Source organism: Eretmochelys imbricata, chromosome 1 (genome assembly GCF_965152235.1).
Source record: "Eretmochelys imbricata isolate rEreImb1 chromosome 1, rEreImb1.hap1, whole genome shotgun sequence".
Lineage (NCBI taxonomy): Eukaryota > Metazoa > Chordata > Testudines > Cheloniidae > Eretmochelys > Eretmochelys imbricata.
Window position 1 is genome coordinate 351,697,887 of NC_135572.1, and position 12,068 is coordinate 351,709,954.

At 49.3% G+C, this 12,068-nt stretch overlaps 1 protein-coding gene across 6 annotated transcripts in view; it reads right to left on the minus strand.

Moving 5' to 3' along the window:
* PLXNA4 (plexin A4) overlaps positions 1–12,068 on the minus strand; it is a 582,733-nt gene that overhangs the window by 107,790 nt on the left and 462,875 nt on the right. For all 6 annotated transcript variants that reach the window (XM_077807901.1, XM_077807900.1, XM_077807903.1 and 3 more), the window contains one exon: positions 1,431–1,527. In XM_077807901.1, the coding sequence (XP_077664027.1) occupies positions 1,431–1,527 (97 nt within the window). The remainder of the gene's footprint in view (positions 1–1,430; positions 1,528–12,068) is intronic.

Sequence of the window (12,068 nt, forward strand, 5' to 3'; positions counted from 1 at the left end):
AGAAAGGAAGGACTGAGGTACAGAGAAGGGAGCAGGCTGAGGGAAGCTTGCCCTGCCCCTGTCCTTCTCCTAGGGATGTACAGAGGTCGTCACTCACCAGGGACTCCCAATGATTAGTGGAGCACCCAGATCCTTTGCTATTTCCTCCCTTGTGCATTGAACCTGACTCCCGCAGAGCAAGCCAGGCAGCCCTGCAGTTGCATGGGAAGAGGCTGCTCGGTCTGCTTGGAGCCTGGTGAGAGCAGCGCTGATGTGCTCAGCCACCAAGCTGCCAGCGGAGAGGCGGGCCATGGCACATTGTCTGAACAAGCCGATGAGCAATTTAGAAGAAGTTGTCACCTGTCACTAACTATCAGCCACCGCATCCCTGACAATGTGCAGGCAGGAAAACAGCTGCACAGGGGATCCAGCGGAGGGACAGAGATCATGGAGGTGGGTGCAGGGAGAAGAAGAGGGAACAGGGATGCATCCTGTGGGATAGAGGGTGTATTGCCCTCCTGTCGCTCTCCAATCCCCACTTCCACAGAGCAGCATGGCAGGTTCTGGAGAGAACCACATCCAAAACCCCGCAGCCAGAGGGAGGGCCTCAGGAGGACGTAGGAAGAGTAAAGTGGGAAGATGCAGAGCTGAGGAGGAGGGAAGAAGTAGGACAGAGGAGAAGTGAGTGAGGGGAGAAGCAGGGGGACAGGAAAGTGGATAGGAGGGGGAAAGGAAAACCTCTAAGGGAAGCGATGGAAGGCGAGAGAGGATCTGAGAAGAGAGGGAGCCCAGGGCCACTGGGTAACTGAGGGCAAGGGGCAGGAGTGACGGAGAGGCTGGGGAAGAAATGGAAAATCCAGCTGCAGTGAAACTCTGGACTAATATGCTTGTCTCTGGGATGTGGCTGAATGGGTGATAGCTCCCCAGCGACAGTCAGATCAGCCCCTGGCCATCTGCTGCAATTAACTGGAGCCAGGCTCTCTGGCCAGGAGTGGGTCTCAGTCCTTTTCCATTATCACTTCACTTCATTCAACCTTTCCTCACTGGCACGCTGCCCCCTCCCTCCCTGTTCATTACCACATTGCATCTGAACCAAGTCCAGAGACGAGCTGTGGGTGCATTAACTTGAAGAGCCTTATTGAAAGGGAGGTGAAGGGGAGAGAAGGAAGGGGGGAAGAGGGGGGGGAATAGGGAGGGACACAAGAGGAGACAGGGAGGGGGGAAGAGGAAACAGAAGGTGGAGAGCGTGGGAGGGAGAGTGGGGAGGGGAGTCCCACTTCTCAGGTGCTCCGAGAAAAAACAGAGCACAGAAATTAGTAATTTGCGGAGTGCACAGAACAACCATGAGTAGATTGTGCAGATAAACGGTGGCTGCTTTGTTAAGTGTGTGGAGTGATGTGGTCTGTTGCTAAGGTTACCGCTTCCAAGGACAAGTTGAAATAATTCTTTACCTTTGTTCTGCGCTGGGTTGTCAATGTTGAAAAACCCATTCCACACGACTGTCAGCTCCACCGGCAGGCTGTTAATCTCCATCCCTTCATATGAATACTAAAAACAGGAGAGAAAAAACAAAACAACATCAGGCCCAACGCGGGGGCAGCCCCCACCACAAGTCCCGGACACTGGAAATGGCACCTTCACTTTCCCACTCCACACACCACTGACTGCAGGGACTCCCACTGCTGAGCTCTCAGAGGGATGGTGACCGGCCATTCTCAGTGCAGGGAACTTCTCTCTCTCTCTCAATGTCTGATGTCCCTCAGGTGCTAGCAGTTATGGGAACGCCCTAGGAGTTAGGTGGATCTCTTAGGTGTGGCTTTCTGATTTTGCATGTATCTCTGAGGTGTGCTTTATAGGTGTTGGATTTATCTCTGAGGTGTACCTAATAGCTGTTGGGTGTATTTGCTGTTGAGTGCATCTCTGAGGTTTGGTGTGCTTTCTTGTTGTTGCATATATCTTTGGGGTGTCCCATCCAGTTATTGGATGTATCTCTGAGGTATTGGGTATATCTCTGAGGTGCATCTGCATGGGGTTTGGTGCTGAAATCAGCATAATCCCACAAAAATTAACCATATATCAGCTAGAGAAGACTTATTCCCTTACAGCATCACAATCATTAGAACAGATTCAGACAATTATAGGCAGATCAGAAAGACCAGCCTAACAACCAAGCACTCGTTTTACTGTATTTTACAGAACTGCCTGATGGGCCACATCACTGGCATCTTACGTTTGCATGGCATCTTCCACCTCAAAGAGACAGAAAAGATTTTACAAGGTGGGTGTAAAATGCAGCTACCTCTGGGGTGGAAGGTGGCAGCCGTTTAACAGTGCAGAGCAACACTACACAGCAGATCACGATAGGATGTGAAGAATGCTGTACTGAGCTGACACTGGAAGCGGGATTTTAAGCAGACTACGGTTACCAGGACTGGAAGTCCGCTAGGCCACCAAGGCTAACATCCCTACTCTTGAGATAAGGCTCATAGGATTTTTAATGGACACAAGTGGTGAGAATATGATTTCCTATCTCATTTAAAAGACCACACCTCAGTGCCCCTTGACCACATGCTGTGTGATTGCTGTCCTGTTTATTCAGAAGGAAAACCACTAGTGACCGAGTCACCAAGGCCACAGTGCACCCTATGCTTCCCCACGGAGCTCCTCTCCCAGACTGCGGCAGCCCACCTGGAGCAAGGCAATCTGTGTAGAGAGCATGGTGTCAGTTCTTTCCTTGTTAATTAAAGTTAAACTCAAACTTTGTCCGGGGGTGCCTTGAAACTTGTAAACAAACCTAAAGTAATGGCTTGGTCGCAGGGTTAAATGAAGTCCTGATCCTACCCAGGGCTCTGAGACAGGAGTAAGGAGCTCCGCTCCTGACCCAGCTATGCCCAGCACTCCCCTGGGAAAAAGCAGGCAAGCCTTCTTAACTGGCCTGCTGGCTCCTGATTGGTTACTGTCCCTTCCTAGCTCTTCTAGGCACTGACGGGCTAAATTTTGTGGTGCCCAGGCCTGAGTAGGTTTTCCTAGGCAGAGGTGTGTCAGGGCACTGATGACTCTAGAGATCCCGTCACATGGACCCACTTCTAATTAGCTGCTGAGAACTACAATTACAGGCCAAGGCACGTAGCCCAGATCCTCACGTATCTAGGTGCCTAACTCCCTGTGATTACTTGTGGCTGTTCTTGAATCTCTGTAGTGCTGGTCCCTGGGCCTCCCCCTTTGGGTCCATGCTGCACTACTTTGTTGCTCCCACCGTTAAGGACTAGCCTGGTGCTGTGCCTTCCCATACTGGCAGGTAGCGGGTTATCACACTCTTGGCCAGGCGTTGCAAGAAACTTTTACTGCTTTCGAGGGAGGCCTGTGAAGCAGAACCTGATGGTCAAACTGGGCTGAGCAGCAGCTTCCATGACTATGATGGTTCCAAAGCCTACTCTTAAGAGGAGGACAAGCTACTTTCAGGGATGAGAAAAGGGATTAAGAGCAGATCAGAACCTTCAACCCAAACACAGTTGGGAACCTTTCCTGAGGTTTGAGTCACATTTGCTCCTTTCTCCCCTCAACCGTTATTTTATGCTGCTTCTTGCACTTCCTGCAAGATAGGAAGCAGAACTGCTGACAACCCACAAAGCACGGTGATTTCCATGGAGATGGATCTTGGGGCGATTATTCCAAAGTTTTGCTCAGTCCACACTTGGGCCAAACTCCCACTTGACGTCAATCGAGTTTGTCTAGGTACAGACTGAACACAAAGTTAGTCAGGCCCCAGGATTTGGCGCAGGGTATTTCTGGCCCAGTCCAAAGCACGGGAAAGGTGTGGAGACCCCACAAGACCACCCCCTTGCAGGAGATTCCCAGCCTGACTTCCAGACCAAAAGCCTGTGCGGAAGCAGGGCTCTGAACCTTTCGCAGGTGGGTTCACCCAGACTACTAACGGTCGTGTAAAAGGTCTGATGATTTCTGTCCATTACAGCAGAGTTAGTGCTAGTTACATGGTAATTTCTTTCTGAGCAAGATGAACGCAATTAGCCTGTAATCTGCAGAAACCTGTGATTACGATTTAGTTGCGAAGTATTTATGGGTAAGGGTTGTATGGTTACCATGGAGGTAAATAGCGCTCCCAGGGTAGCAGTGCCCTGTACTGTATAGCTGCACCCGCCAATCTGCTCCGTATTAGCATTTTTATGACACTTCTCCGTGTCACTTGGAATAAACGGTGGGATAATGCAAAATAGCCTCTCCTCCAAACACTGATTTTCCACAGCGCACCCTTTCACCACAGCAAGGTCAGAACAGCCTGAGTGGCAGGACTGCTGGACAGGGAAACTGAGGAGTGGATTCTCTGCACTTCTGTAGCATCTGCAGATCTCAAAGCACTTTACAAGCACCAGTTAATTAAAGCTGGCAACACCCTGTTGGACAGGTAGCTGCTAACGTCCCCATTTTACAGGGAACACTTAGGCACAGAGAGGTCAATGATTTGCCCCCGCTTGAATCAATGCCTTCTGTCCACATCGCTGCGCGGGGAGGTGCCCAGCCAGCTTCCAAAAGGAGCCTTCATCTTTACGAGACAGTGAAATGTGTCAATTTGTTCGGACTAAACCCTGAGCCTGCTGCTCTGTCTGAGGCTGCCTTTGCAGACACAATTGCCTGATGACAGAAAAGGACTTGCACCAGACTAATGAAGCCAGTCAGAGGGAGGGGAGGCTTATGCCTCATGCCGCGAAGGCTGAAAGTGTATTGTTCACTGCACCGGATGGTTCTAGGGAGGCAGAACTGTCCTCTGCTGCTCCCTCAGGCCAATGAGACGCCAACTGGAGCTTCATCAGCTGCCGCCGCTCCATTGTGAAACACACACCTCTGTCAGGGCCGGTCACTGTGAATGATCAGAAGCCTTCCTGGGCCGTATAGCACCAGGGGGCACTTTTAAACACAGGTATAGTCACATGAGTGACGAACAACATGCACCTTCTGCCTCAACAGATCATCTCCCTGTGCGTGCTGGGAGTTAGCCCTGCAGAACCAGGACAGTAGGGAACAACCAGATGGATCCCATCCTGTCTCACCTGGAGCCTTCCATCCACTGAGGATGTCAGTGCCAGCAGCAGGAAGCCAGCTGGCTTTTTAGATCTTGGGCTGTCTGCAGCACTGGAAGTTGCAGTGGGGGCAGGGTTGGACGGCATTTTTAATTTGTTAACTAAGCAGAGTTGATCTGCAACTGGAATGTGCTCAGAAGGAATAAACAATGGGATTCACAGATCTCTCTTGGCAACACTCCTTTATTCTGCCAGTCTGCAACAGCTGAGGATCTGAGCCCACGATTGCTAATCTTACTGTCACTGTCCTGTGTTTGAAGTCTGTTCTCGAGGGGGTATATACCTTTTGGGACAAAGCAATTAACAGAGCAACACAAAAACCACAACACTCTCGGTCCCGCTTTACTGGTTTGACTAGGAGTCACAAGCTCATTGAGGCCCCAGTCCAAAGCTCACTGGAGTCACTGGAAGTCCCTCCATTGGCCCTAAGAACATGCATCGAGTATGCTGGAGGGTAGAGAGAAGGGCCTTTCAGTCTCTGGGATCTGTGGTGGAGAGGAAAGATTCCTGTGGTTAGGAAAACTCAGAGCATCAGGGTTTGTGTCTGTATCCTCTTTACTGCAGCTTTCCCCAGGGTATTACACAGGGTCAGTCCTTCCCTTGCTATGCACAGGTGACTCCCATTGACATTCCTGCATGCTGCTGCACGCATGGAGCCCATGGAGCCCATCCTCTGCTAGATGGAGAACACCTGAAGAAGGCCCCTTGTAGGCCCAGGCATTTGTTGGAAGCAATCTGGTGGGCCAATACAAAGGGGTTGTATTATCTGCAGGTAAGTGCCTGACAGAATCGGAGTTAGCACGGTGTTCCCAGCCGTTTTCCAGGCCTCTCTCACCTCCAGACACTATCACGGCCATGCCCTCTTCACGGGCACTTGGAGAGTGCAGCAGGTGCACGGTGCTACTGCCTGCCCTCAGGGAACGTGTTACAACCACGCACCAGAGGCTGCACTGCCCTCCAGTTCATTTCCAGGTGCATTCCAAGCGCTGCCTCTCATTGACAAGGGTTTGACTCTGACTATCTCAGCGACCACCTCTTTCTTTGCGCACAGAGGTTCAGCAGTAGGCCCGGGCACCACTAATGTCCCCCTTGAGTCCAATTTGGCATGAGCCTGATGGTGGAGTTCAGCTGGCAGACACTGGATTGGTATACGTGGTGCATTCTCAGTGGAAGGCTCTGGAGTTTGCTCACAGCTCCCTGAGTCTGTCAACCTTCCATTTGCCAGGGACAATTTGCCCCTGTAAAATCGATAACAGTAGCTGTGGGCTGCCAAAATTAAGAGTGGATGCAAATCTCAGCCCTTCCACCTCTAACAACCGGAGTCACAACCACAGGTCGAATGTGGGTGCAGAATGACAAGCACAAATTGTAGAGGTTCAAATTGCACCTGCAAAAGAGAGGCTGCCCTTTCACAAATGTAGCTCAATGCTCACAAGCTGATGAAGGGCTGCCAGAGGAAGCCATTTGCAGAGCATAAGAAGTTTGATTGGTCCTACAAACTCCAGAAACTATATATATATTCTTTTCAGCATAGTAGCTGTGCTAGTCTGTATTCGCAAAAAGAAAAGGAGTACTTGTGGCACCTTAGAGACTAACAAATTTATTTGAGCATATGCTCAAATAAATTTGTTAGTCTCTAAGGTGCCACAAGTACTCCTTTTCTTTTTGCACATATATTCCTGAGTACTATCTACTGGCTCTTTATCTACTATTTACATATACACAGATAGAGAGCACCTCTGTGACATATACCAAACAGCTTCTGGCCACAGTCCCTCTACCTAGCTTAAATCCTTAAGCCACAAGGCACTCTAAGCAGAATGGCTGTTTGATGCAGGGATGGTTAAACTCTCTGATTATTGCTGTGTCTAGAGAGAGGCCAGGAGTAAAACAGTAAAATCAGGTCTACCGCTACATAACAGAACTTTACAAACATTAACTGTTTAATCCACAAAGCCCCTCTCATTTTCTAGATGTGGAAACCAAAGTGAAGAGACTTGCCCAAGGTTACACACACAGGCAGTGGCAGAGATGGGATGACAAATCAGGTGTTCCTGCTTCCCACCCTCAGACACCATTCACTAGCCCCCACTGCCTCTGTCGCTGAAATGCAAACAGAAAAACCACTCCAGCATTTGCAACTAGGAAAGAGCGTGCCACAAACCAAAGTTGTTATGTAGTTCACCAAACGTAGTACATAAGAACAGCCATGCTGGGTCAGACCGAAGGTCCATCTAGCCCAGTATCCTGTCTTCTGACAGTGGCCAGTGCCAGGTGCTTCAGAGGGAATGAACAGAACAGAGCGATTTATCACGTGATCCAGCCCTGCCATTCAGTACCAGCTTCTGGCAGTCAGAGGTTTAGGAACACCCAGAGCATGGGGTTGCATCCCTGCCCATCTTGTCTAATAGCCATTGATGGACCCATCCTCCATGAACTTCTCTCATTCTTCTTTGAACCCACTTATACTTTTAGCCTTCACAACATCCCCGTCAATGCAGGTTGATTGTGCGTTGAGTGAAGAAGTCCTTCCTTTTGTTTGTTTTAAACCTGCTGCCTATTAATTTAATTGAATGACTCCTGGTTCTGGTGTTATGTGAAGGGGTAGATAACACTTCCTTGTTCATTTTCTCCACCCCAGGCGTGATTTTAAGGACCTCTAACCCGCCTTCATCGTCTCTTTTCTAAACTGAACAGTCCCCGTCTTTTTACTCTCTCCTCTCATGGAAGCTGTACCATCCCCCTCATCATTTTTGTTGCCCTTCTTTATCTTTTCCAGGTCTAATACATCTTTTTTTGAGATGGGGTGAGCAGAACTCCTCCATGCAGTAATCAAGGTGTGGGCATATCATGGATTTATATAGTGCCATTATGACTTTTTCATGAGATGCAACGTGGGGAGGTGTGTGTATGGGGGGGAACAGGGCACAAATGGATCTTTAACAGGGTCCATATGTCACCCGTCTTGATTTAACATCTGTTTTCTGTGACGGCTTTACACATTCCTGTGTAAACCTAGACTGAGCCTGGAGCTATGAAACCTCGACAGATTCTGTGGGGATTTTATTACAAGTACCCTTAATTAAAAACCCAACATCAGTCTAGCAGACCTATGAGACTGCATATTTCCATAGAGCCAGGCACGTGCAGTTATGGGAACCAAACACCCAGCTTGCACGGAGAAAGATCAAAGATCAAGATCACAGGACAAATCCCAGCTGTGACCATCTTCACACCAGCACACCAATGCCATGAGGCCAAAGCGTTTCATCACCTCTCCACCCAAGGCTTGGCCTCCACATGGAGCAGAAAACATCCCCAGGGAGACTTCGCTGTATTGCAGTTTTAGTACCTGCTCTTGTGTCCCCTGAGTATGGTAAGAAAGAGGGAGGGTGGTCTTGTGACAAAGGCTCTGGGCTGAGATTCAAGAAACCTGTGTGTGGCTCTGCCACAGACTACCTGTGTGACCTTGAGCAAGTCATTTAGCCTGTCTCTGCCTCAGTTCCCCACCCATAAATCAGGGATGGTAACCCTTCTGTTCTCCCACCTTGGTCTGTCTGGTCTATGTAGATCCTAGCATCTAGCACAGTGGGGTCCTGATCTTGGCTGGGCCGTCTAGGTGCTACTTTAATACACACAAATAATAATTATTAATTCTGAATGATTATATGTGTGAGTGTTCAACCATGCCCATCTTTGATTTACACATAAGAGAGCAGTTCTAATGTCTCCTACAAACAGGATCACAATGTCTCCCACTCTCTCTCTCTCTCTCTCTGTGCCACCCAGTCAAACACTCCTGAGCTCATTAAACTCAAACGCAATAAGTTCCCATCAAGGCAGCTCATCTTCACCCAGTGCGGCACTACATAGAGGTTTCAAGCACACAGCGCTGAGGCTCACGTGTGCAGGGGTAAGACGAGGAATAAGATGGAGCACTGGTAGGGAACTAACTGCCAAGGACCAGTCCATGAGGCTTGTGAGTGCTGGGGCCAGCCACGGGCGGAAGATCAAACAGAGTAGGCGTGTGTACATAGATCTTAGGAGTTAGTGATGGCAAAGATCTTTCTGGTCCACTGTCCATCTCTCACCCACCTGCCAGCTGCCTGTGTATGATGCTTGCTGAGAGCTTTGGCCAGTCTAGCTTCAGATGACTGCAAGCAGCGGGGCTCCCACTGCTTCCCACGGGGGAGACTGTTCTGCACGCTAACAGATCTCACCGTTACGGCCATTCTTCCTGATAAGTTTTTTTTTCAACACTCCTCCTAAACACACCTTGCTTTCCTTTCATCCCCTCACTCTTGGGTCAGCCTGGCTGCAGCACACAAAATAAGAAGTGCAATATGTAATGGCAGGCGGGGTCTGTCTGGGTGATAATTGCATGCCTTGGGTGATGTGATGGAGCGCGAGGCCCAGGCTGAGAGGCTCAAACCACCTGACAAGAGCAATAATTGCCCTGAAATGCACTGCCTGGTGTGACTTATTGCAGTTATTAAATGAAATATTGCCATGAAGGCCAGAAACAAGGCAGAGCTGGACTCGGCATTCCAGTGCCAGAGGTGTGTATAGCATCACTGACAGCCACTCAGAGAGGCTGATCCCCTCCCAGTGGCCTCAGGACATTTCTTCATTGAAGTTGGAACTATTTAGAAAAACTTCTCTATTTAAAATGAGAGGGCCTGATTCTGATCTCAGCTACCCCAGTGTAAACCCAGAGTAACTCCACAAGGCCAGCAGAGTTAGGGCCCATTTCTGATCTCAGCTACTCCAGTGTAAATCCTAAGCAGCTCCCATGACTTCAAGAGAGTTACTTCCAATTTACACCAACATAACTGAGATCAGAAATTGGGCCTAGCATTTCTTTTTCTGTGTTGAAGAGCTAGTGGGGCTGGGTAAGGACAGGGCTTATTGGGGGAAATAAGGGGTTTGGCTAAAGCATGCCGCACCTTGGCTGTTCTGGACTGCTGACCCCACCTGTAGAGGGACTGTTGTAGCAGGGTGCAGGTTAGATCAATCCCTGGGCCTGCTCTAGCTTGTGCCTGGGACCGTGCTGGTTCCCAGAAGGCAAGAGAACCTGGGAGGCACAAGGGTGGACTAAAACCACCTCTTTTGGTCCTGTGTTGAGATCAGCTTGGCTGGAATGGAGAATCTAGCAGCACCGGCACAGGCAGATCCACTCCCTGTCCTGAAGAGCTCAGTTCCCAGGGGCTGATGTCTATGTAAGGAAACCCATCAGCACAAAGGGACACCCAGGGGAACCCTCGTGGCAGTCCCAGCAAGGAAGCCAAGGCCTGAAAGGGCCATGCGGATGGAATGTCATTTTCACCTGGAGAGGGGTCGCTGTAGACACACTGAGGGGGGCATGTGGGGGAAGCTTGCCCTGCTGCTCCCCATGCAAGGTATCTCAAGCTGCCCCCCCCCCCCCTAAAATGGAGACACTCTAAGTCACTGGGCACATGTGAAAATCCTGACTTTCATCTCCGGGGCTGCCAATCCAACACCGGATTCACTGTATCTATATCCAGACTGATACTGAACAATCTAATAGTGTCCCTGGGAATTCACGGCGTAGACTGGCTGGCTGCTTTCTCTCCCCACTACAGCTTTATGGCCAGCTATAAAGACCTTAACAGATCCCTATAATACTCCTCTTAACTTCCGGCTTTCACTCACATGAAAGGAAATGGAAGGTGTTTAATGGGCTCTTCATTTTTCAAACCACTAATTTCTGCAAAATCCTGAACTCAAGCGCTCCCCAGTAATGGAAGCAGGGGGACAAATAGGGGCTTTGATGGGGAAATGCTCATTTGTAACTGATCATAAAATGCAGTTAACAGCCTATAATCTTCAACATGCTGTTTAATGCAACAGAATACGTAGTGTGGGATATTAACAGGCTCTGCCTGCGTTTGAGCACTGGAGCTGGGGTGAAGTGGCTGATGCCTGTAATTAGGCCTTTGAGTAATAAATTTCAAATAACAATAATAATGATAATACAGCAAAATCTATACATGAAATCATACTGCCTGGGCAACCTCCTGCCTTGAAAGACCCCTTCCACACTCACACACACTGCTGGAAAACCAGCTCCAGTAAAAAACCACTTTTGGCTCTTAAGACGGGTTTTCCTTCCATGATCCTCACATCCACCCTGTAAGGCAGGACAGAGTTAGTAATCCTGGGTCACAAAAAGGAAGGAAATTTAGGCAAAGTGACTTGCCCAGACTCACACAGTAAGTCACTGGCAGGGTGAAGTTGTGATTCTAACCATTCCACACCACTTCTCGCTCTGGGCCCTTTAACGCTCCCTGTTCTTTGTCTATCTGGGTTCTCATTTGGCCCCATCACAATGGTACTGACTGTGTTAATCTTGATTCTTTCCATTACTGTGCGAAATATGCTCCCTTTACAGCTGTTGCTTTGGATTTCAAGTTATGGCCCTTCTGAACAACTGTTTCATCTCTTTGGATTCTCCTGCAGGACAAACTGAGCATGTCAGGATGCTCATGACTAGTGAGGAGTAGGGGACGAGGAGTTAGGACTGAGTTCAAGTCTTGGCAGTGCCATTACCTGCTGGGTGACCTTGAGCAAGGCCTGTCAACTGTCTGTGTCTCAGTTTCCCCATTTGCAAACTGGAGATGATGATCCCTCCCTGATAGGGGGTTGTGAGGCTCAATTAACTAATGTCTACAAAGCTCTTTGAGATAATTGGATAGAAGATACTGCAGAAGTGCTCTGGATTATAACACTAGGGTAATAACTTGGCATTGCGCTGAAATGGGAGGGGCTGGGAGACTTGGTAGGTTAGGACTGGAACCACAGGGGCAGATGCATGAGAGTTGAAGAGACCCGACAGAGCAGTGGACGGCACCCCAGCACTGCTACAGCAAGGGGCGCTGCAGATCAGGACTGAAGTGCATTCGTAGAGTAGTGTGCAGCACCCAGTACTGTAATGCCAAGGGGAGTAGAAGGACGGGATTGAAGTACTGGAAT